The 27,017-nt window shown below is 41.3% G+C and overlaps 1 protein-coding gene across 1 annotated transcript in view; it reads right to left on the reverse strand.

Moving 5' to 3' along the window:
- Nucleotides 1–5,628: 5,628 nt before the first annotated feature.
- Nucleotides 5,629–27,017, reverse strand: part of OTUD3 (OTU deubiquitinase 3) — a 44,019-nt gene continuing 22,630 nt past the window's right edge. The window contains exons 4-8 of the mRNA XM_049772054.1: nt 26,401–26,523; nt 10,890–11,021; nt 10,099–10,195; nt 8,205–8,389; nt 5,629–6,886 (exon numbers count right to left, since the gene is read on the reverse strand). Of these exons, the coding sequence (XP_049628011.1) occupies nt 6,710–6,886; nt 8,205–8,389; nt 10,099–10,195; nt 10,890–11,021; nt 26,401–26,523 (714 nt within the window). The 3' untranslated portion in view covers nt 5,629–6,709. The remainder of the gene's footprint in view (nt 6,887–8,204; nt 8,390–10,098; nt 10,196–10,889; nt 11,022–26,400; nt 26,524–27,017) is intronic.

Raw genomic sequence — 27,017 nt, forward strand, 5'->3', positions numbered from 1 at the left:
GTTGGTTCCCCTGTACTGGCAGGTTCAGGGGAATATACGGGTGTAGAGATCCAACATGGGTTGGCTCTGTGCAAGGCAAGCACCTCATCCACTGTACTCTCCAGTCTCTAGACTGGGAATTTTTCCTAACCGTGTCCACCTCTGATTCAGTCCACCTTTGTCACACATAGCATGGGCTTACGTAAATGTTGGATGAATTCTTAGCTGTCTGGGTGGGTGGATATACTGATAAGAACCTAGTATCATTTCTCCCATTTTCCTGCTCATTGTAGTTCTGGGGATGGTGTCATATGCTTGGCTATGCTGCTTTCAGTTGCAATGCTTACCTGAGTGGCAATAATTGTAGCACAGGGGAACCACAAACTGCACTGCCAGGATCAACAAGGTGATACAGGGCAGCACAAAGAACAGAACACAAAGAATTTGAGATCTCACACAAGGCAAGTGTTTTTTACCACTAGCCCTAAACTAAATATCTTGATGTCTAAGTTCTATCATATGGGGTTCTGACAAATTTCTCCAACGTGGAAAATTTTGGGGAGGGGGCCAGCGATGTTCAGGAGATACTTTTGTCTGTGTGCTCAGGAATTACCCCTGACAGTACTCAGGAACCATACAGGATGTCAGAAATCAAGCCCAGGTTGGCCTTGTGCAAGGCAAATGCCTTACCCACTGGTCCCATTAATTGTTTTTACAGACTTGTTCAACTTCATAAACAAAAGGACAGTGCAATTCTCTAGACCCAGGCAGGAAGCTCTTCAAACATAAGCCAGCCTAACAGGTAGTACCTGCCCCAGATGAATTGCTAAAAGGGTGAAATTAAGGAAACCATCAGCACTGGCCAATGCAGGAAGAAGGAAGTACTGTATATCACTTTGGTCCTAGCAGGATCTTTGAAAAGAATCTGAACTAGGTAACAGGGTCCATAACTAGGCTGCCTCGCAAGCTATAGGATCATTCAGTGTTTGCGCACCCAGAAGTATCTCAGTGATGTACAGAGACAAAAGTCACACGAGGATGACCAATAGGTAACTACTTACCAGGAACTGGGATCTTCTTTCATTTCATTCAGGGATTAACCAAATACCTTCTGGGCCCTGACACCAGGGAGTCAGTCAAAGGTGGTGGCTGCTCCATGAGTGCAAATACAAGAATGAGAGGAAACAATCATATGACTGTGTCCCCGCTGGTGATGCTCAGGGGTTCCTATGTCTTCTCTGCGGCTGCTTTCTCCCTCCCTCTCCTGAGGACCTCATCCAGGGGAGTTCTTGGCCCATCACTACTGCCCAGAGTTGTCTCAGGCAGTCTGTATCTCCTAATAAATCACTCCATGTTCAGAGCCCTGGAAACCCCAGGAGGCAGCAAAGCTGCTCCACAAGCAGATACCTATAAATATCAAACATGTTTTTAACTAGCATGCAGGTCTTTTTCTAGGGGTTGGGAGATGAGATGGGCCATTTCTAGCAATGCTTGGGATTTAGTGCTGGCTCTGTGCTCAGGGATCATTCCTGGCAGTGCCCATAAAGAATCAGGATAAGCCACATATTTTTCTTTTTTCCTTCAGAGCCAGGAGTGGAACAGAGAGGTCTCATGTGCAAGGTATGTGCTTGGCCACTGAGCCACATCTCTCACACAAATCTTGACTATACAGACCTCATTGGTGGCACTGCCAACGTCCTAAAGCTACTGAAAGCACACTGAACACACCTGGGCACACCACTCAAATAAATGGCAGGTAAAGGTCTCCCAAAAGGACTTTTCCTCTTTTCTTCTGGTCCCAAGTACCCAAACAGGAGTCCAACAGTGACAAAAACTGGAAACTTTGTCTTTAAACTAGAATTTATTGGTATACAAAATTCTGTTTCATAGATAAAGTGGCACATCTTTGCAGCTTCTATTGCACCAAGTATTGAAGATTAAAAACACACACACAAAAGAAACATTTGGTTTTGAAAACACTGCAAATAGCCAAGTGAAGTACTTTGGTAAATAAAAAATAAAATGGTTCATATTAACACAATCTGAGGAAATTAACAACATAAAGAGGGAATGAAAACTATGGATATGAGACAATGGTCACATCTCTCCCTGTCAAGCTCCATAGGTAAGGCAAGACTTGCTAAGTCTATGAATCATGACCCCATGGAGGTCTTAAATATCTCCAGACTGAAGCTAGAACAAGTATAGTGCAATTAGGAAAAAAGAGAGGAACCGTTCTTGAACCTGGGAAGGCCCCTGATATGCTCCCAGGACACTCTGGCCCTTCCTCGTAAAGGAGACTTGTGCATCAGCACATCTATATTAGCAAGAAGAACGCGGAAGGCTTGAAGTCAGACTCAGGCTGGGTTGTATTCTTCTTCTAATGGAAGATGTTCAATGTTGATGAAAGATGCTGGGAAGGCAGGAGGAAGACTGAGGCTCTTCCTGTCTGGGGAAACCAACCACAGAGCCAGAAATGAGAGGGTCCTGTACCAGGACCTCTCAAAAGGGGATAAGAACCTGGCAGGGGCTCGGCCACAGGCGAAGTCTTGTGATAGGGCTCAAGTGATCAGTCTGTCACCAACAGCTGGCAGCAGGAAATCAGAGGTCAACATGCGGAGGACTGGGCAGACTAGTGATCATCAGCCGCCGTGCCACCAGTGCACGGGCGGAAGTTGTGCGTCACAGGTATGTCCTGCTTAAAATACAGTCATCATGCAGGAGATCGTGCATTTATTGAGATACATCATTTACTGATACCAGCCCCTTCTCAAGTAACTTTGCAAGGCTGTGAAATGTCTTAATCAAGATACAAAGTAGTGTTAACCAAGATAGACACTCCAAAAACTAAATCCTTAGGAGGGTTCTGACAGGACAACTCACCTTGGGACATACAGGTCCAGGCAGTCCACAGGGCCCAGCGTGTGCATGTGGGCCAAGCCCTGCGGGCACACTGGGAAGCCCATATCATGCAAGTCTGCATGGTGCTTCACTGCGTCCATGTTAAACCAACCCTCCATTTCCCCTCACATGGCAGCAGAAGATCGGAAAAGTGCCAACAGACTCACTTCACCAATGTCAGAGGAAATGTATCTTTTGCTTTAGAGCCAAGGAAGCAGACTTTGTAAAAAAAAAAAAAAAAAAAAAAAAAAATTAAATCATCCAGAACTGTCAGAAGATCCTGGAGTTTAGCAATCCCTGCTCTGAAAGCTGAGGTGAACGAGGGGCAAATAGAGAGGCTCGCAGACAAACGGCAGCAGGCTGAGTCTATGGGTTTGCTACAAACAGACAGAGCCTTTGAGGTAAACAAGGTGAAGAGAGGAGGCATCCGCCCACCAGGGGAATCAGGGCACAGGCAAGGCACACTGAAGCTCAGTAGCGCCGTTACCATCCAGCCCACAGAGACCTTTTGGTCGGGATGATTTTTTTAGTCAACTCTGACCAGGAATCGAGGTTTCCTTTAACTGACAGGCTATCTGAGCCGACCGTTTCACTGAGGTAAACTGATAGCATTCTCCAGCAACCCGGTAAAACCCAGGCAGAGCTGAGAGAGTTTCTCAGACTGAGAGAAACTGAACGGTGACAACAGGGACTACCCATAAGTCCAGTTCAATGACAAAAGTCCACCTGATAACTTCCTACTTGATATATGAACAGCCCTGCCCCACAGGAGATGTCCCCACAGAGCCAAACCATTTCACTCTGTGGAACTTCACTGGGGAGGCAGGCAAGAAACAACTATCTATGCAGGGGGCCCTCGAGTCCAGTTTGAGCTCTTCCACTAGTGAAATCCCACTTCACAAGCCCTCGAATAAAAATGGGTTTGCAAGTGTTTTCCATGTGTACCAAAGAAACTAGAGACAACCTTAGTGAACAGTTGGGATTCTTTCTGCCACAATTCTTCAAAGTTGACTCCTGAAAGCTTATGCTCATATTATTGAAAGTTAAATACACGTGTACATTCTATCTCTATTATCTCCTTGTGGCAACATTATTTATTAGGTGTGGTTCTACATTGTTTACATCTACCTCTGTAGTATAAACTGTTGCCACTGAAATTTTATTTAACCTTTAAAAAATTTTTTTTAAATCCATAAAACCTTTATATACAATTTAGAAAACTAACAAGCAGCTAGAGGCGTCATCCCCTTTCTCCTGGCCTCACACTATAGTTACCAATGCAGTCCCATGAAAAGTAAATCTATATTAGCCAAGATATGACCCTGAAGTGAAACAATATGCAATTCCTAATCCAGACTGTGCTAGGAACTACTTACTAGGAAACAGCTACTGGAATTGTTCTTTTGAGGACTACACATACTGTGTCTCTATTCAGGTTGCCAACAGAATGACTGTGAAGTGCCTACAAAGGCAATCACATTTACTGATCCTTCTACCTCACACTGCAGAGCAATTGAGAAGGTGAAAAAACCATTTAGCTAAACGACTTCACTACAGCTGGCTACCTCTACCCCTATCCTACTAAACACAGATCAGTTGTAACTGGGAAACTGTAATTGGTAATAGAAGAAATTTCCTGAAGACATATGATTAGTTTTTAAAAATCTACATCAGAATAACTTATAAATCAAAGTGCCCAATCTTCTTTATTAACTTTTTTAGCAGTATCTAAAACTTCTAAGGCCCTGGGGGCCCAAAGCTGCCTTCATTAGCCATACAAGTAATTTCACTACTTCTGTCCTTTTATCTCTCTTAAGCTTTTTCTGACTCCTAAATTTGCTGTATTTTTTGCTAGACAGTCTTGACCTTTATAAAAGGGTTGCAATTCCTGCACTTGTGCAGTATGATATACAGACAAGAAAAGTGTTCCAGCAAAGAAGCCCGGCAATAGTGAGGACTCAGTAACAAGGTGAAAATTAGGAGAGTAGCAGCCCCTAAAGCAATGGCCCTTACTCCCATGGAGAGAGTAAGGCAATGCAGACTCTTCACCTGTTTGGATTAAAACTGGAGCCTCAAAGTCAGGACTCAGCAATGAAAAATGCCACGCAATTCCTAAATCTGCTACATAAACAATGTACTGTACCAGGAAGAAACCCGACCACAATGTCCTGGGAGGAATTCCAAGAGACTATTGCTGCTCCACCACAAAAAGTCACCAGAGTCAGACAAACAGAAAATTAATACACATCATTAAAACCGAAGAGAATATATCCCTGCCGACAGAGATGATTCAATGAAACCAAAGCTAGTCTAGACAAAGATAGGACTGTAAGTGTCAAAGTTGATTAGGGGAGGGGGACTGTTGGTTTTCATTGTTTGCTTTGGTAAGTTTACCCTTTGCCTTGGAACTTTTATCATTTAAAACTTGACAGGGGTAGGGGAAAAAACAATTTACCTTTTGACTCAGTATCTATATTTGTCCAATGTAAGGATCTCCAATGGTAGAGACTGACCAAGACTAGCAAACTTCAACCAAGACTGGCATGAGTTTTAAAGCTTACATCCATCCGCTGCCCAAACTTGTCCATTTTAGAACTGTGATATCATTCAAAGGCCTCAGACAAAAGTATGCTTTCTGGCTGAAAAACCCAAACTAAGTCACTGACAATGTATAGAGGATCCTACGGAATTTTCCAGCATCAAACCCCACCAAAAAAAAAAAAAAAAAAAAAAAAAAAAAAAAAAAACAAACAAACAAAAAAAAAATGAGCCTCAAGAAAGAAAGTGCATAATTTTCGTAATACTAAAACATTTAGCCATAGGTCATTTTGCCTTTTATTTCGCTCTCAAGGCATCTTTCTAAATCTAGAATAGTAAGAAAGAAAATAAGTTACTTCAATTGTGAACATAAAAAAACCTTAGATATTCTACCATACATTTCCCTCCAGAAAAAAAAAAAACAAACTTATATAGACTTCTTAGGCATAACCTCAGCAATCTCCTTATTTCTCCTTCTACCACTATGAATTCCATATTATCAGAATCCCAGAACTTTACCAGAAGCAGTAACATACTGTCTTCCCTTTGTCAAAAAACAAGTCCCCAAAAATTCAATACCAGCGACAGTCTGCAAAACAGTCAACAGTCAGCACATTTATCAGCTGGCTCAAGTACAAACCACTAACAGCACCTGCAGCCCTTCTGAAGTAACCTCAGAATTTGGAATGAGAGAAGGTAGCTGTGAAATTTCCACTCTGACTCTAGGCCACAGCCCCATATCCAATTACTCTGGGAAAATACTTCTTCAATTATTTTCTGGATTAACTTGAATTAGAAGGAAAGTAATACTAAACATGTTCCTGAGCTGGAGAATGTTTATAAACTATTCTGTATATTAATATCTGTTTAAAATAAAAAAGAAGGAATTTACTGTTCCGAATTTCTAATCAACAATTAATCTAAGCTATTTTATAAACAATTACTCAAAATTTGCGCCAAGTACAAAGGAAAGATCCCAAGGTGACTGAACTCTGATTTCTTTAGGGGATGTGGGGAGACATATAAAACTTTTCTGTCCTAATCCTATCTACTGCTACGTTAATTCAGTATTTTAATTTGAACATGAATGGCTTCACTGTACTTTCATAAAACAAAGCATTATCACTAACAAAATTTGGAACAAAAAGAGGCAACTTGAAGGAAACTAAGTCAGTGTGTGAGCTTATGTAGATTTGGAGGGTCGTGTCTGTAAAAGGAGGGCCTCACTGGAAAGTCTGGTATACGGCTCCCCATTTCCACTCGCTTCTTAGGATGCCCAGAAGGCTGAGAGTCAGATGTTGAGTGCAGCAAAGGTCTTCACCAAGGTGACCTGTGTATTCACGTCTGCCTCACTCCTGTTACTGTCCCTGTGGCTACTCCTGCTCTCGAGGGCTTTGTGGCGATGCCGCTCCTCCTGCCGCTTCTTCTTCTCCAGTCTCTGTTGTTCTCTCCTCTGTCTGTTTGTGACCTGAAAGATGAAAGGGTTGGATGAGTAAGCAACATGGCAGATTTCACTGCCTTTTCACAAAAATAAGACAACACACTGACCAAGGCAAGAATGATTCATTTTCATTAAGTGCTCAAATTTACATCAAAGTTTTTATTTCCAGGGCCGAAGAGATAGCATGGAGGTAAGGCGTTTGCCTTTCATACAGAAGGTCATTGCTTCAAAACCCGGCGTACCATATGGTCCCCCGAGCCTGCCAGGAGCAATTTCTGAGCATGAAGCCAGGAGTAACCCCTAAGCGCTGCCGGCTGTGACTCACCCCAAAAAAATTTTTTTTGTATTTCCAGGCTGAGATAGTTTAGGAAAAATGTATTCCACCAACTCCAAATAACTTATCATTAAATGTTAACCCCTGAGCGCTGCCAGCTGTGACCCCCCCCCCCAAATTTTTTTGTATATCCAGGCTGAGATAGTTTAGGAAAAATAATTTATTATTAAACGTTAACCTCGCCCAGCAATAACGCAAAAATGTCACAGGATACTTTCTAAATTGCATATAATTACGTGCCTTTTTTTTTTTTACAGTATGTTGCATTTTGAGCTGAGAAGTGCTTGGTGAAAATCTTTAAATTATTCCAAGGTTGGGGCCGGAGAGATAGCAAGGAGGTAAGGCGTTTGCCTTTCATGCAGAAGGTCGGTGGTTCAAATCCCAGCATCCCATATGGTCCCCTGAGCCTGTCAGGAGCGATTTCTGAGCATAGAGCCAGGAGTAACCCCTGAGTGCTGCCAGGTGTGACCCAAAAACAAAACAAAAACAAAAACAAAAAAATTTATTCCAAGCTTGGTATAATGAAGTGTCAAACACTACTGGTAGGACAATATATAGCCCTTCTGGGGACACTTGACAATTTACCAAAATGCCTTAAAAAGATTCAAATTCCACGCTTTTTAACCATATAAATTCCTCCACTGAGATTATAACCAGGAAAGAATGCTAAAATTTATACAAAAAGTGCAGAAGACTGAATTTACAAAAACAAACCAAGAACCCAAAAAAAGGATTTTATAATAGACACGGAAACATTCGGACAGTGTGAAGAGACTATCACAGGCGTACAAGACGCCACTTTGGTGGCTGTTTCCTTCCAAAGGACACGGCACAACTCAGAAAAAGCATGACCTTCACTCCGCTTAAGAACCTTTGTGTGTGCCTACTAGGTTCCACAATAACCACTTTATAAATCAAGCTTAAGTCATAAAAGTTAGTTCCTAGTTCCCACCACTGCCACTGAATTTCAGCGGCCCACCAATGAGTGCCCTGGCAGTCTGTCTTTCTTACCTTTTGGAGCTGATTCTTATTTGCTTTGTTTTCTTCACTAGGGCTAGTCTGTGCCTGGCTGTTTTCAGTCCTGCATTCACTTAAGGCCTGATTTCCAAAGAGTTTGGCGCCACTGCCGCCCTCCTCCCATAATGGACCACATGGCTTCAGCACTCGACCACTGGACTCCACATTCTCCTCTGAATCTTGCAAAGGAATAGATTTTTATTAAAATTAAGAAACTAAGATACACAATATGATTATTATTAAGATACTAAAAAATTACCTAGTTCCCAAGAGACTCTCACCTGAAAAGCAAATTTCCTTGAGGTAAATTTTAGTAAAGTCAAAACAGAGAGAAAATAGGGGGAAATTTGATAAAATATGGAAGATAAATGATAAAACACCTGATGACTAGCCTGATCACCAACTTCCCATCAGCAAAGTACATGGTCTGTTTGTGTGTGTGTGTGTGTGTGTGTGTGTGTGAGAGAGAGAGAGAGAGAGAGAGAGAGAGAGAGAGAGAGAGAGAGATTTTTTTTCTGGCTGGAAGATTGGGGTGTGGGTAGTTATGGGGGCGGTGTTCCTAAGGAATACTCAGAAGACCCAGGGGTCTCACCTGATGACAGTTCATTGTCTGTAATTCAATGTGTGGGCCTGAGGATATGATGTTGCTTGAGTCCTGCAGTGCCAAGGATCACCCAGCTCACCCCAGCCATGTTTGCAGGCTCAGATGCAAGGTATTGGGGGATTCCAGGGCTGCACCTGGCAATGCTGGGTAGAGAACATATGCACCAGAGATCTAATGTACCAGACATCTAACTGGGGTCAGCCATATGCAAGGCAGGCACCTTAACCCAGTACTACCTTTCCAGTTCCTTAAGTCAGTATTAACATCAATGTTTCGGGGGAAATATTTAATTAATGCTACAAAAAAGAAAAAAATAAGCTCTAATGTTGTGCTGTCCAACACAGTAACTACCAGTCATATATGGCTTATTTAAGTTTAAAAAAAACACTTTATTACAGAAAGTTAAAATGCAGCATGGCCTTTTTTCTAGTAGTCATATGTATACAACACAGCAGGTGGTTAAGAATCTGAATAAGATTGTTCCAGCACTACAAAGATCAAGCTACTCAGAGAGATCTAAGAAAGCACAGTAAATAGAAAAAATTATAGTAAGAAACAGTAAGATAGTAAGATACAAGAAACTCTACTGCCAAGAATAATACTGGCAATGTTACTTCAGTCACTATAAATAAATTACTTTCACTCCTGGGTCACAGTTAAAATCACTTCACGCAAAATAAAATGAATTATCATTATTTGATACTTGATTCATTTAAATATGAGGTGGAGGGAGGGACAGAGCAATAGTACAGTGAGGAGGTAGGGCATTTGCCTTGCACATGGCTGATCTAGGATCAATCCCTTGTATCCCATATGGTCCCTGAGACCACTAAGAGCAATTCCTGAGTACCAGAGCCAGGACTAAGCTCTGAGTACAGATGGGTGTGGCCAAACACCAAAAATGAGGCAAATTTTCTCTTCATTTTATTTCCGTTACCATCCTGGCTCTATAAGAGAAGCATTTTTAAAAGGACAATCTTCCCATCCCTCCAAAACTGGTCTAGTAAACCTGTACATTACCCTAGCAATCTGGACATCCCTACTCCTGTGTGCACTATTAAACTAACTGGTTATCTAACTACAATCACCTTCAATACAGGCCTACAACTTGGTAAAAATGCCTACATATAAATGCCTTAAAATGTCTTATATAGTGCTCAATTGAAAAAAATTTCTGAGTGAACAGTTAATGTGTGATTAAATGCGTGTAGCTTGATTAAAAGTAAGTACCTGCAAAAACACTGTTACATTTTGAAATCATATAAATATCAATCATGTACTTACTATTTCTTTTTCCCTGGTTCATCTGAAGCATAGCAATTATTGCAGATTCAATATTATAATTTTCAGCTTCCAGGTTTTGGACGATCAAATTAAAATCCTATCCAAGAAACAAAGCATCACTTCAAGACTCTTGGGTATACTTTTCCACCTATATCTACTTCAACAATTTCATAAACAAAATGATGTAACAGTTGAGACTTAAGAAAAGAATCTTTTCCATTGGGAATCTTTTCCATTACAAACTTGTTTTAGCAAGTCGGTTTACTTATTTTCAGTAAGTTTGGTTATCTAAAATAACTAATATAAATAAATCACCTTTATAAGCCCCTAATGTAAACACTAGTCAGAAACAAGTAAATCCAAATACTTCCTTAGGACTTTCAGCAATAACAGATAAACAAACAAAATGAAGAGCCAGCTCTCACTGTTATCATTATGCCCCAGTCCAATTACAAATATGAACCATTTGGGCTATCTTGGATGTCTGAGTGGTGAATCAAAACTAGCAGGTAACAGCCGGAACAATAGCACAGCATAGTAGGGCATTTGCATTGCATGTGGACCGACCCAGGTTCAATCTCCAGCATCTCTTCTGGTCGCCCAAGCCTGCCAGGAACCATTTCTGAGCACTGAATCAGGAGTAACCCCTGAGCGCTACCAGGTGTAGCCCACAAACCAAACAAACAAAAAAAATAGCAAGTAAACTATGAACAGCCAATTTCTAGGACTAAATCAATATTATTATTATTATTTATTATTATTATTATTATTATTGCATGATAAATACTAACTGAACATCCGGTTGCACTGTAAACTTTCTGAACAGCATCTCCTACTTCATCTCTCTGATCACCTTCAAAGTCAATGCCCTTTGTCTTAATCTTCTCTCTTTTATTTGATTCATCTTGATGAAGTATCTGAAACTAAAGGAAATAGAGAAATATACATGGAACTTCAGCAAATCTCTGCAAACTTCCAACAAATTTCAGTAAATATCCAAATCCTAAACATAAGAAGACACTCTCCTCTCAAAAATACCAAAAAAGGGAGCTGAAGCAATAGTGCCAACCTAGGTCCAATCCTGGCATCCCATATGGCCGGTCTACTGAACACTGCCAGGAATGATTCCTGAGTGCAGAGGCAGGAGTAGACCCTACTACCCTGAGCATTGTAGCTTGTGGTCCAAACGCCCTCTCCCCCCCAAAAAAAAAGGCCCACAATACGGTATGAACATTAAGAAAGAATTAGAGAAGCTAGAGAGATAGTACAAGTGTTAAGGTACTTGCTTTGTATGCAGCAAACTCTAGTCCAATCATCTGCACTGCATATGGTCCCTCAGCACTGCCAGAAGTGACCCCTGAGCTCAGAGCCAAGAGGAATCCAGAGCACTGCCAGGTGATGGCCAAAACACACAAAAAAAAGATATTCGAAATCTTACTGTTTCTAGATGCAGCATTTTGGCAGCAACTGCTACTTGAGACCACACAAATTTGCCTCAGTTGATTTCCAGGGCTGAGTGCGAAATTACAGAAGAGCTCCCCTACACAAGTGTCCAATTAGCTTTTGCTTCATCTTCTTCCAGCTCTCATCTGGTTCCTAGGTCTAGCTTATTATCACCAAGCCTCAGTGTGAACACAAGGAAGTAAACTCTATTAGCCTCGTGTGGATACACCCCACACACCTCAAGGGAACCTGCCACACCAAATTCTACAACCCAGAGAGCTCACCTGATGTCTGTGATGCATTTATGACCTAAAACCTAAACCAGGATGGCTAAGACCATTCCTCAAAGAGTTTTCATCATCCTCGCGCTCTGCTTCCTATTATCACAGTGAGAATAGTAATGGATCTGGATATTTGTACATTTTGGTTTTTTTTTGTTTCGTTTTGTTTTGTTTTTTTATTTTTGGGCCACACCCAGTGGTGTTCTGGCTCTGCACTTAGAAATTATTCCTGGCAGGCTCGGGGGACCATATGGAATGCCAGGGATCGAACCCAGGTCTGCCGCATGCAAGACAAATGCCCTACTCACTGTGCTATCATTCCAACCCACATTTCTATTTCTTAAATGTAGAAGCAGAAGTGGTGTCCACCAATATATAATATCCCTTATCATTTTAACCATGAGGAAATTATACCCTAACAATTTGGTAATGATATCAAGAGTCTCTGAAACTTTATCCAAAGGAAATCATATCAGAGATAGGAAAACAACACTTATGTAAAAGGTTTCTTTTTTTTTTTTTTTTTTTTTTTTTTTTGGTTTTCGAGTCACACCCAGCAGCGCTCAGGGGTTACTACTGGCTTCACACTCAGAAATCACTCCTGGCAGGCTCGGGGGACCATAAGGGATGCTGGGATTCAAACTTTCTGCATGAAAGGCAAATGCCTTACCTCCATGCTATCTCTCCGGCCGTAAAAGTACTCTTAAGGGTAAAACTAACAGGGGTTCCTAACTGGAAACAACTTAAAGGTTTCAGAGTGTGCCTATGGCTAAGCACTCACTCTAATACCACAGAATGATGCTTCCTGTCCATTAGACTAAGGAAAACTACAAGGACTATTACTATCACCACTGTTCCTGAACAGTGTTTTGGAGGTAAAACCAAAGACCAAGTAAACAAGGCTGAGGAGAAGGCTCTGAGGAACAGAACATATGCTTTGCCTGTGGGAGGCCCAGGTTCTATCCCAGCACCACAGGTGCAATCCCTGTAAATTAAGCCAGCAATAGCCCACGTTTTCATTAAATTGGTACAAAAATATTAATGAGGACTGCAGCGACAGCACAGCGGGAGGGCGTTTGCCTTGCACATGGCTGACTCAGGTCGGACTTGGGTTCTATCTCCGACATCCCATATGGTCCCCCAAGTCACGGGCAATTTCTGAACGCAGAGACAGGAGTGACCCCTGAGCATTGCCAGATGTGGCCCAAAAACAAAAACAAAAACAAACAAACAAACAAACAAAAAACATGTTCTCCACCAATTATGACATGCCAGGGAAATCAAAATCAGAGTAATATGAGACATCACCTCACACTTGTGAAAACTGTATGTATCAAAACAACTGGGGAGGAAAAAAAAGTGCTAGCAGGAAAGGACATGGTAAACAGGAATATCACTCATTGCTGGTGGGAATGCCCTTCTTTCACAAACACAGAAAACTGTTTGGAGACTTCTCAGAAAGTTAACTAGAGCTTCCATGTATGACCCAAAGATTCCAATTCTTGGCTTTTTCCTCTGGAAACTTGAAAACATTAATTCAAAAAGAGACTTTCATTCCAAAGTTCAGTGTGGTGCTATTCATAATAGCCAAGACATGGAAACAACCCAATTGTAAATTGAAGAAAATCAGCTTGGGGCTAGAGCGGTGGCGCAAGCTATAGGGTGTGGCCTTGCGCACGCTAACCTAGGATGGACAGTGATTGGATCCCCTGGTGTTCCATATGGTCCCTCTAGCCAGGAGCAATTTCTGAGTGCATAGCCAGGAATAACATCTGAGTGTCACTGGATGTGGCCCAAAAACAATGGGGGAAAAAAAGACATTTTTTAAGAAATTGTGTATATAAATACAATGAAATACCACTCAGCTCTAAGGAAAGTTGAAATCTTATAGTTCACAGCAACTTGAATGGAACTGAAAGGTATTATGATGAGTGAAGTGAGTCAAGGGAAGAATAAATAGAAGTGATTTCACTCATAAGTGGAGTACAGGAAAATCCGCGAAAGTACACCAGCCCAGTGGGGCTCAGCTGTGAAAGACTGTGAGTGTGACCTGTCTATGTCTGTCTACTGTCCTCTTGCGTGAAACTCTTGCGAGTGGGGCAAAAAGAGCCTCCAGAAACCTCGCTCGCCCAGACGCCATTTTCAGGGAGGGACTTCAGAGCATAAAAACCGGCTATCCTTTGCAAAAGCTGGCTCCCTGTGTGTGACACCAGGCGGGGAAAATCCGCGAAAGTACACCAGCCCAGTGGGGCTCAGCTGTGAAAGACTGTGAGTGTGACCTGTCTATGTCTGTCTACTGTCCTCTTGCGTGAAACTCTTGCGAGTGGGGCAAAAAGAGGCTCAGAGGAGCACGGCCGCTCCGCTTCGCTACGCGGCCGTGCACTCTTTCTAAGGAAAGAACTCCATTGCAACAAGAAGGAAAAATCACACTAAGAACGGCGCTATATCACAGAAGCAAACATTTCTCTCTGGACTGTCTTCTCTGTTGCATGCTCGGGCCTAAGATTTGACCCAGTGTGAGGCTTCATCCACGGAGGACTCCCCTCCCTTAGAGGCAAGTCAGCCCATCCAGAAAGGGAGGAGCCAGAGGAGTGTGCTGCCTACATCATATAGACAATGAATACCACCACAACACGTAGAAAAACCCACAATACAAGTGTGACAATGGGGAAACAACGCAGGCCAGCATCAGACATAGAGAATGAAGATGACAATTCTGAGGACCAGATAATGACTGAACAACTAATCAACCTCTCAGATAAGGACTTTAGACTAGCAATATGGAAGGTGCTCAACAGACTCCAAGAAACCATGGATCGAGTTGAACAGAACACTAATAAGAACCAAGAAAATATGAAGGCAGAAATGACAAAACTCCAAACTGAAATAACATGTCAACTAACAGGACTGAAAAAGTCAGTAAACGAAGTGAATGACAAAATGGATAAGCTCTGGGACAGGGTATCAGAAGCTGAGAATAGACTTGGTGCTGTGGAAGATGAGATACATAACAATTCCATACAGCAGGAGAGATTGGACAAAAACCTTAAAGCAAATGAGCAGACAATGGAAAAATTAGTCAAAGAATGGGAACAGATGAAAATAGAAGTCTATGATAAGATCAACAGAAACAACTTAAGAATCATTGGAGTCCCAGAGACCCAGGAAGAAAATTTCCAGGAAGAATCAATGGTCAAGAACATCATTAAAGAGAAACTTCCAGAGCTAAAGAATATATGTGATCAAATCCTGCATGCCCGAAGAGTACCAACCAAAAGAGACCCCAGAAAAACCACCTCAAGACACATCCTAGTCACAATGACAAATCCCACAGATAGAGACAGAATTCTGAAAACAGCAAGATCAAAAGGGGAAATCATGTTCAAGCAAGCTTCCCTGAGATTTACAGCAGACCTGTCACCAGAAACGCTCAATGCCAGAAAGCAGTGGTGGGATATTGTGACAAGACTGAATGAAATGAATGCTTCACCCAGAATACTATACCCAGCAAAACTCACTTTCCGGTTTGATGGAAGAATACATGGTTTCACAGACAAAAAACAGCTCAGAAACTTCACAGACACAAAACCAGTCTTAAGAGAAAAACTGAAAGACCTAATCTAAGACAAGACTACCCAAAAGACACACCAAATTTTGAAATAAAGATGGCGTTAAATCCCAGGACAATTCTTTCTCTCAACGTCAATGGACTAAATGCACCAGTTAAGAGACACAGAGTGGCTAAATGGATCAAAAAAACTCAATCCAACCTTCTGCTGCCTACAAGAAACGCACCTGAATAGTCAGAACAAACATAGACTCAAAATAAAAGGCTGGAGAAAAGTTATCCAAGCAAACAACACCCATAAAAAAGCTGGAGTGGCCATACTAATATCAGATAATGCAAACTTTATACTCAGGAAGGTTGTAAGGGACAAAGACGGACATTTTATATTAATCAAGGGGTACGTAGAGCAGGAAGAATTCACTCTCCTAAACATATATGCACCGAATGAGGGGCCAGCAAAATATTTAATACAACTGTTGACAAATCTGAAAAATAATATCAACAACAACACAATAATTGTGGGGGACCTTAACACGGCTTTGTCAACACTGGACAGGTCAACCAGACTGAAACCCAACAAGAATATACTAGACCTGAGGAGAGAAATGGAAGAAAGAGGCCTAGTGGATATATATAGGACACTCCATCCCCAGAAACCTGGATACACATTCTTCTCCAATGTACATGGGACATTCTCCAGGATAGACTACATGCTGGCACATAAAACATACCTCCATAAGATCAAGAGGATAGAAATTTTGCAGACTACCTTCGCTGACCACAAGGCTCTGAAATTATTTGTGAACTCCAAAGGGACTCAGAAGAAACACTTTAACACCTGGAAGTTAAACAGCCTCATGCTCAATAACCAGTGGGTCCGAGATGAAATCAAGGAGGAAATAAAAAGGTTCCTGAAACAAATGACAATAAAGACACAAACTCTCAGAACTTATGGGACACAGCAAAAGCAGTACTGAGAGGAAAATTTATAGCTTTGCAAGCACACATCAGGAAGGAAGAAGAAGCTTACCTGAGTAGCTTAATGACACAGCTAATAGAACTAGAAAATGCTCAACAAAAGGACCCAAGAATAGGAAGACAGAAGGAAATAACAAAGTTGAGAGCAGAAATCAACGAAGTGGAAACTCAAAAAACAATCCGAAAGATCAACGAAAGCAGAAGTTGGTTCTTTGAAAAAATAAACAAGATTGATAGACCACTGGCAAACCTAACAAAGAAAGAGAGAGAGAGAAACTTGATAACTCGTATCAGGAATGAAAAAGGAGAGATCACTACTGATATGACAGAGATTCAAAGGGTAATCAGAAACTACTTTGAAAAACTCTACGCCACTAAAAATGAGAACCTGGAAGAAATGGATAAATTCTTGGACTCTTATAATCTTCCACGGTTGAAGGAAGAGGATGTAGCATATCTAAACACCCCCATCACCATTGATGAAATTAAAACAGTAATCAAATGTCTGCCGAAAAACAAAAGCCCAGGTCCAGATGGATTCACTAATGAATTCTATCAAACTTTCCAAGAGGAACTACTGCCAATCTTGGCAAGACTCTTTCATGAAATTGAACAAACAGAAACACTTCCAAATAGCTTTTATGAAGCCAACATCACCTTGATACCTAAACCAGACAGAGACGCTACCAAAAAAGAAAATTACAGACCAATATCACTGATGAATGCAGATGCAAAGATCCTCAACAAAATCCTGGCAAATAGGATTCAATGCCTCGTTAAGAAGATCATCCACTACGATCAAGTAGGTTTCATCCCAGGAATGCAAGGCTGGTTTAACATCCGTAAATCTATCAACATAATACACAACATCAATAACAAGAAAAATAAAAACCACATGATCATATCAATAGATGCAGAGAAAGCATTTGATAAGGTCCAACACCCATTCTTGATCAAAACTCTCAGCAAGATGGGAATGGAGGGAACCTTTCTCAATATAGTGAAGGCCATCTACCACAAGCCAGTGGCAAATATTATCCTCAATGGAGAAAAACTGAAAGCCTTCCCTCTAAATTCTGGCACAAGACAAGGCTGTCCTCTCTCACCACTCCTATTCAACATAGCACTGGAAGTACTTGCTATAGCGATTAGGCAAGAAAAGGATATCAAGGGAATCCAGATAGGAAAGGAAGAAGTCAAGCTCTCACTGTTTGCAGATGACATGATACTCTACTTAGAAAACCCTAAAGACTCTATCAAAAAGCTTCTAGAAACAATAGACTCATATAGCAAGGTGGCAGGCTACAAAATTAACACACAAAAATCAATGGCCTTTCTATATACCAATAGTAATAAGGATGAAATGGACATTAAGAAAACAACCCCATTCACAATAGTACCACACAAACTCAAATATCTTGGAATCAACTTGACTAAATATGTGAAGGACCTATACAAAGAAAACTATAAAACTCTGCTCCAAGAAATAAGAGAGGACACACGGAAATGGAAACACATACCCTGCTCATGGATTGGCAGGATTAACATCATCAAAATGTCAATACTCCCCAAGGCATTATACAGATTTAATGCCATCCCTCTAAAGATACCCATGACATTCTTCAAAGAAGTGGATCAGACACTCTTGAAATTCATTTGGAACAATAAACACCCTCGAATAGCTAAAGCAATCATTGGGAAAAAGAATATGGGAGGAATTACTTTTCCCAACTTTAAACTGTACTACAAAGCAACAGTTATCAAAACAGCATGGTATTGGAATAAGGATAGGTCCTCAGATCAGTGGAATAGGCTTGAATACTCAGAAAATGTTCCCCAGACATACAACCATCTAATTTTTGATAAAGGAGCAGGAAATCCTAAATGGAGCAGGGAAAGCCTCTTCAACAAGTGGTGTTGGCACAATTGGATAGCCACTTGCAAAAAATTAAACTTAGACCCCCAGCTAACATCATGTACAAAAGTAAAATCCAAATGGATTAAAGACCTCGATATCAGCCCCAAAACCATAAGATATATAGAACAGCACATAGGCAAAACACTACAGGACATTACAGGCATCTTCAAGGAGGAAACTGCACTCTCCAAGCAAGTGAAAGCAGAGATTAACAGATGGGAATATATTAAGCTGAGAAGCTTCTGCACCTCAAAGGAAATAGTGCCCAGGATACAAGACCCACCCACTGAGTGGGAGAAACTATTCACCCAATACCCATCAGATAAGGGGCTAATCTCCAAAATATACAAGGCACTGACAGAACTTTACAAGAAAAAAACATCTAACCCCATCAAAAAATGGGGAGAAGAAATGAACAGACACTTTGACAAAGAAGAAATACGCATGGCCAAAAGACACATGAAAAAATGTTCCACATCACTAATCATCAGGGAGATGCAAATCAAAACAACGATGAGATACCACCTCACACCCCAGAGAATGGCACACATCACAAAGAATGAGAATAAACAGTGTTGGCGGGGATGTGGAGAGAAAGGAACTCTTATCCACTGCTGGTGGGAATGCTGTCTAGTTCAACCTTTATGGAAAGCGATATGGAGATTCCTCCAAAAACTGGAAATCGAGCTCCCATACGATCCAGCTATACCACTCCTAGGAATATACCCTAGGAACACAAAAATACAATACAAAAACCCCTTCCTTACACCTATATTCATTGCAGCTCTATTTACCATAGCAAGACTCTGGAAACAACCAAGATGCCCTTCAACAGACGAATGGCTAAAGAAACTGTGGTACATATACACAATGGAATATTATGCAGCTGTCAGGAGAGATGAAGTCATGAAATTTTCCTATACATGGATGTACATGGAATCTATTATGCTGAGTGAAATAAGTCAGAGAGAGAGAGAAAAACGCAGAATGGTCTCACTCATCTATGGGTTTTAAGAAAAATGAAAGACACCCTTGTAATAATAATTTTCAGACACAAAAGAGAAAAGAGCTGGAAGTTCCAGCTCACCTCAGGAAGCTCACCACAAAGAGTGATGAGTTTAGTTAGAGAAATAACTACATTTTGAACTGTCCTAATATTGAGAATGTATGAGGGAAATGTAGAGCCTGTTTAGGGTACAGGCGGGGGTTGGGTGGGGAGGAGGGAGATTTGGGACTTGGGTGATGGGAATGTTGCACTGGTGATGGGTGGTGTTCCTTTTATGACTGAAACCCAAACACAATCATGTATGTAATCAAGGTGTTTAAATAAAAAAAATTATGCATTAAAAAAAAAAAAATAAGTGGAGTACAAAGAAAGAAACAAAAGCAAAAGGTCACATACTCTTGGGGCCTATCTACAATAGACCTGAGTGTGCTAACTGATGTTCAAGAACGAGATGAGAAAGGGCCTCAAGACAGCAGTGGGACGATGCTGGGGCTCTTGTGGCAGGTGTGGTGTAGTGACATTGTATTTCTAAAACATCCACATTAACATTAAAGTAAATTGCAGTGCCTAAGGAAAAAAATCAGTTTTTAATAATGTAAAACTAAATCTGATAATGTTGTACTGGAAAAAAATAAAGAAAAAGACACCTGGAAAATAAATTGGTAAACTCTCTAGTGTAATACCTATCTAAATTTAAAATTGCAGGGCCCGGAGAGATAGCACAGCGGCGTTTGCCTTGCAAGCAGCCGATCCAGGACCAAAGGTGGTTGGTTCGAATCCCGGTGTCCCATATGGTCCCCCGTGCCTGCCAGGAGCTATTTCTGAGCAGACAGCCAGGAGTAACCCCTGAGCACTGCCAGGTGTAGCCCAGAAAGATACTATTTTTTTTGTAGAAGAAAAAAAAATTGCACATATCCTTTCTTGCATTAAGAACCTCCTAACAATTTGCTGCACAAATAGACAAGCATGTGTGAAAAGATATACACAGAAGGCCTGTATGTTGTCTGTAAAAAATAAAAATTTGGGGGCCGGAGTGGTAGCACAGCAATAGGGCATTTGTTTGCCTTGCATGCTGCCAACCCGGGAAGGAGCCGGGTTTGATTCCTAACATCCCACATAGTCTCCAGAGCCTGTCGGGAGCAGTTTCTGAGCACAGAGCAAGGAGTAATGCCTGAGAGCCATGGAAGTGGCCCCAAAATAAAAACAAACAAAAGTAAAAATCTGAAAGCTGCTAAGAATAAATAGAACCTGATTAAACTTATTAGAATGCATCCAAGAAAATATCATGAAGTCATTCAAAAAAGATTCAGGAAGATGTGAAACTTGAATTAAACTTTATACATAGCAATGTGAAAAGGTGAAAACAGTAAGCATGGGACATTGAAATTTGGGGTATAAGAAGCATGTCAATAGCAGCAGTGGGATCTGCGCACAGATCTACACAAAGAGAGAGAGTGGTTTCCTTTTCTAAAAAATTACAAAGAACATGTAATGATGTGGAAATCAATATTCCATATTGACTTGATTTTTGTTTTTTGTTTTTTTTGAGGGGTCCCACTTGTCAGTGCTCAGGATTTACTCCTGGATCTCTGCTCAGGGATCACTCCTGGCAGACTTGGGGACTATATGGGGTGGTGCTGGAGATCAGACCCAGGTAGGCAACTTGCAAAACAAAATTTGGAAAATTGACTATCTCTCCAGCTCCCATAAAACTGACTTTAAAAAGCAGAGCACAATAGCTATAACAACAGAACAATAAACTAAAGTTATGTCCAGATAAGTACAGGTCCTATGTTGGGCACAAAAGAAACCTTGATAAATAGCTGAACTCCTGAGCACTGACTGTGGCTCCAAAGCAAATCAAAATATTTACACAGCAAAAGAAACTACCACAAGAACAATGAAACCTAGCAATTGGGAAGATCTTTGCAGATCATATATCCAATAAAGGGTTGATATACAAATAAAGAACTCCTGGGACTGGTGCGATAGCACAGCGGTAAGGTGTTTGCCTTGCACACAGCCAACCCAGGACGGACCTGGGTTTGATTTCCGGCATCCCATATGATCCCCAAACTTGCCAGGAGTGATTTCTGAGCGCAGAGCCAGGAGTAACCCCTAGTGCCACTGGTTGTGGCCCAATGCCCCCCCCCAAAAAAAATTTCTGCATGGACCAGGTAGGGTATTTATCTTGCAGATAGCTGACCCAAATTCGATCCTGGGTATCCCATGTGGTCTCCTGAACCCTCCAGAAGTCATTTCTGAGCACAGAACCTGGAGTAACCCCAGAGAATCACTGGGTGTGGCCCAAACACCCTCCTCCACCAAAAAGAAACTAACTCAACTCAGATTGGGCCAACAGCTCAACAGGTTAGAGCCCATACTTCATGAAGGAACTCTGGGACTCCTGAGTATAACTAGGTGTGACCCTTACCACTGAGCCAAGCAGAATCAGCTCTCAAGCATAATGGGTATAGCCCCAAAACCAAACGAACAAAAACCTCTTTCAAGAAAAAAATAAGCAGCCTGGTTTAATAAATATAAAGTCAAGAAAGAAACAGAGACACCTTTCTAAAGATGACACAGAGGTGAGCCAGACACATGAAAAATGTTCACTTTGTATTAGGAAACTAATAACAAAGGCACAATGAGATACTTCACACTGGTAAGAACTGCCTATATCCAAAAGGCTAGAAACAAGTGGAGAAAAAGAAAGTGAAGTTACACTTTCTTTTTTTGTGGAAATGTATCCTGGGACATCCTTAATGAAAAATAGTCTGGCAATTCCTTAAAAATATGTAAATAGAAGTACTATGTGACTCAGCAATTCCTGTCTTTATCAGGTTCTGAGCAGGGAGAGCCACCATTTTGTAAGAATCACATGCTAGGTCTTCACAAGACTATTTCCATTAACACTGCTCCAAACTACCTGGCCAAACCAGGTAGCCTATGGGGAAGGACATGAGGAAGGTACCCCTATCAGGGGTCCTCAAACTTTTTAAACAGGGGGCCAGTTCACTGTCCCTCAGACCATTGGAGGGTCTGACTATAGTAAAAACAAAATTTATGAACGAATTCTTAGGCACACTGCATATATCTTATTTTGCAATGAAGAAACAAAACAGATACAAATACAATATGTGGCTCACGGGCCATAATTTGAGGACCACTGCGATAATAGCCAGTCAGTTTAAAGATCATCAGAAAGCTGGAACCTCCTCCCTATATCCCTTTCCTATATAATCTTCCTCGTGACATTGGGCAGGATTCATTACCTGGCCGGCCAGATTGGGGTCTTTGTGGCAGATAGATTAAAGGGTCAAACTTAAAAAAAAAAAAAAAAGGATATGAGAATCTTACCAAATACACAAATAAATAAATAAACAAACAAATAAATAAAAGGTGCATATGTGCTTCCTGGGTCCATGTGTTGCTGACCTATATACATGGTCCCCAAGTACATGTCATCCGCATCTCCCTTCTTGAGATGTATATTTTCATACGGTTCTATTTTCATGCTGGGTTGTGTACCAGGGCTCTTTCCACCTTTGGAGAAGCCCGCATTCTCTCTCTTGGAGCACATTACTTTCCCTCTTTCTTATCCCTTCCCTTCCCTTCCTTAGAATTTCCAAATAAAACTGTTTTTACTTCAAAAAAAAAAAAAAAAAAAATTGGGGCCGGGCGGTGGCGCTGGAGGTAAGGTGCCTGCCTTACCTGCGCTAGCCTAGGAGACGGACCGCGGTTCGATCCCCCGGCGTCCCATATGGTCCCCCAAGCCAGGAGCGACTTCTGAGCGCATAGCCAGGAGTAACCCCTGAGCGTTACTGGGTGTGGCCCAAAAACCAAAAAAAAAAAAAAAAAAAAAAAAAAAAAAAGAAATATACTCTTTTGTTATCCAAAAAGTCAAAACATGGAATCAATCTAATCCCTCTAAACAGATGAATGGACTGAGAAGTCATGGTATATATGCTCAACACAATACTACTCTGACATTAAAAAAATAAAAGTAGGGGCCGGGCAGTGGCGCTAAAGGTAATGTGCCTGCCTTGCCTGCACTAGCCTTGGACGGACCGCGGTTCGATCCCCCGGTGTCCCATATGGTCCCCCAAGCCAAGAGCAACTTCTGAGCACATAGCCAGGAGTAACCCCTGAGCGTTACCGGGTGTGGCCCAAAAACAAAACAAAAAAAAAAAAGTGGGGGCTGGTGAGGTGGCACTAGAGTTAAGGTGTCTGCCTTGCAAGCACTAGCCAAGGAAGGACCGAGGATCGATCCCCGGCGTCCCATATGGTCCCCCCCCACCAAGCCAGGGGCAATTTCTGAGCGCTTAGCCAGGAATAACCCCTGAACATCAAACGGGTGTGGCTGAAAACAAAACAACAACAAAAAATAATAATAATAAAATAAAAATAATAAAATAATAAAAATAAAAAAAATACCCTAGCCTTATTAAAAGGCCTAGGACCCTAGCCTTATTAAAAGGCCTAGGTGTTATTGGTGTAAGCACAAATATTTATTCATTGGTTCATACTCTAGAATCTGCTAATGCCTTATAACTGTGGCTAAAAATGTTTACAAATTTAAAGAAGTTTACACTACTGTTGATTTCCTAGCAAAGAGTGCAGAATAACCGCCGTGGTTCAAAATTAACATTTTTTTTGAGGGAGGGGGGAATTTGTGTCATCCTTAGAGTAAAATGTTGCTTTTTAAAATAAATTCGGCTTAGCTAGAGATAGCATTCAACACATAGAGGATAATTTAGTAAATAGACAAAAAGATATAGAGCAGAGTGAGAGCTGGTACAAAAATTGGTTTTCTACCACTCCATGGATAACAACAGTGCTCCCAGCCTTTTTGGGGCCCTTCATTGGCTTTATGTTGCTAGTTTCCTTTGGTCCTTGGGCTTTTCGCAAACTCACCACCTTCGTAAAGAATCAAGTGGATGAAGCAACCAGAAAGGACTCAAAGGTTCTGTACCAACAACTATGCACCTCAGAAGACCAGCTGACACCTGACATCTCCCCTCCTGCCAACTCTCCGCCACTTAAGTTTGAAGGTATCGAGCTGGCGCATAGACCTCAATCTGTGCCTTGCTAAGCTTTGGAAACAACTGAATCAAGGGTAGCAGATGCAGTGACTGGAAGCCCCACACCTCTTCACCCAGTGTGGCCAGTCCACCGAGGCACGTCTGACCCTTCTATATTGTATACTAAACAGGGGGAGATGTGGGAGATCGAGCACCCCACATATCAAAGGAACTCTGAATGAATTTTCCACCGCCAGTCTGATTCAAGCCACAAAAGTTTGCATAGCCCCGAACCAACAGAAAACTCTGCAAATAAATTTAGCTCAGCACAAAGAATCTGGCTTAACCAGATGCCTTAACCTTTCCATGGAACCTGTTTTTGTAACTGCTCTCAAGTATGTAGTTATTGATATGTTTTTGTAAAGTTTAAATTATGATCCTTATTGCTTGCACAAAAGATAGATCTAAATGGAAAATAGGCTAAACAAATAATTGTATTTGCGTAAATATCATTTAGCTATTTGTTTAAGAATTTGCTTCCCCTCCCCCCATCATGCCAGGTTCCTCTTTATCCTTCCCGCCATCAAAATGTGTTTATGCTCCCATTGGTTAAAATTGTTGTACTTGTACAAATCTGATTGGTTTATGTTTCAATCCTATGTTACTAAAATAGGCCCTGGATTGAGCTATTATGAAAGGGGCCCTTGGGCTACTGTGAAGGTTAGAAGCGCTCAGGCCATGGGGGTACTGTTGGAAAGTTGTGTGCAGAAATAATGTTAACCGTATATTAACTTCTGATCTTCAATAAAAATAAGCTATTATAAAAAAAAAGGAAAAGAAAAAAATATATGTACATACACATATATGTGTATATATACTTATACAGAGAGAAAAGAAAATATCTCACTCAGATGCAGCAGGGCAGGAGGAAATTAGGGAAAGTGGTGGCAGAAAACATACACTGGTGAATGGTGTTGTGCATTGTATAACTGAAATTCAATCATGCATACTTTGCAACTGTAAAAAAATACTCCTGACTGTATTGTGAACAACCTGTATTATGGTCTTTAAATAAAGCAATTTAAAATGTCAAAAAAAAAAAAAAAAAGGTGAAATTGTGCCTTTGGGACAAAACAGTTGAAAACAAAGGATTTAAGGGTAATAAGGTCATGAATAAAAGATGAAGCCAACTAATTGTTAAAAACAACAACAACAACAAAAAAACTCTTCGAATTAAGATAAATGTAGTGGTTACCAGAAAGGAAAGGGAAGACATGTAGAAAGGACGGGTACAAAGATTATTTCTACCATAAGAAGACACTACTCAGGGGCCGGGCGGTGGCGCTGGAGGTAAGGTGCCTGCCTTACCTGCGCTAGCCTAGGAGACGGACCGCGGTTCGATCCCCCGGCGTCCCATATGGTCCCCCAAGCCAGGCGCGACTTCTGAGCGCATAGCCAGGAGTAACCCCTGAGCGTTACCAGGTGTGGCCCAAAAAACAAAAAAAAAAAAAAAAAAAAAAAAAAAAAAGAAGACACTACTCAAGTACTTTGGCATGTCTTATACACACACAGAAATATTAAGGTATGCCTCTGAAATTCATAGCATTGTGAGCCTAGGATAAGCCAATTTAGAAGTTAAATAAAGCTGCGGCCGGAGCAATAGCACAATGGTAGGACATATGTTTTGTACACAGCCAACCAGGGACAGACCCGGGTTCGTTTTCTGGGATCCCGTATGGTCCCTCAGTCCTGCCAGGAGTGATTTCTGAGCACAGAGCAATGGGTAATTCTTGAGCACTGCTGGGTGTGGCCCAAAAAAAAAAAAAGTTAAATAAAGCTGACATTCCTTGAGATGAGGATGGGGAATATTTAGCAGAAATATTTTAAATGTCGCACAGGTTAGAATGATGGAATTATAGCTATCAACTATTGAGAAAAGCACAAAAATCATTAGTGATTTTATCTGAAAATCTGACCAAAGCTAATCAACACAAATTTTTTAAAGGTAGCTTTCCATAAAAACAACACTACTGTTTTAGCTCCTCAGCACTCAAGTTTCTGAAGAAAAATCAGACTTCACTCACATCAGTTTGGAGGTGTGCGGGGGCTTCCGAGTTGTCATTGATCCTCCGAACACTGTCATAGTGCTCTCCATACCGATAGGCAATGTGTAACTCCCGCACGTAGCTTTTCTCAGTACCACGAATCTATGGGCAGAAGAAAACGTCAACATCAAGAGAGAAGTGCCACCCAGTTTGCCCAGGAAGACCAGTCAACGAGGTCTATATAAATAGGGAAGACAAGGACAGGTCCTCAGCGTTTTCTGAATTACTTTTCTCACAACTGTGAATCAATACTGGCCCATGCAGCTAGAAGTCACAACCAAGGCAACACCAAATCCACCAAGTCTGACCAGTGTTGTGTGGCAGCTATGCATGATGGCCCAGATCTATGGCAAAGAAGGAGCCTCTGCTTACCCACACAGGTAGAGGCCATGCACAGGAGCTTGGCCTCCCCCACATAAACTCCCCTAAGAACTTTCTGGCAGTGGGAAGACTAATAGTGAGTGACATAGGAAAGAAGTACCTTGAGACCACAAGGAACTAAAGTAAAACAGCACAAAACCCCACTCTACCTTCTGGGTGAAGATTGCAATCCTGCAGATCTAATCAGTACTAATCCCCTATATAAGCTCCCTGAA

This window comes from Suncus etruscus, chromosome 4, assembly GCF_024139225.1.
Source record: "Suncus etruscus isolate mSunEtr1 chromosome 4, mSunEtr1.pri.cur, whole genome shotgun sequence".
Taxonomy (NCBI): Eukaryota; Metazoa; Chordata; class Mammalia; order Eulipotyphla; family Soricidae; genus Suncus; species Suncus etruscus.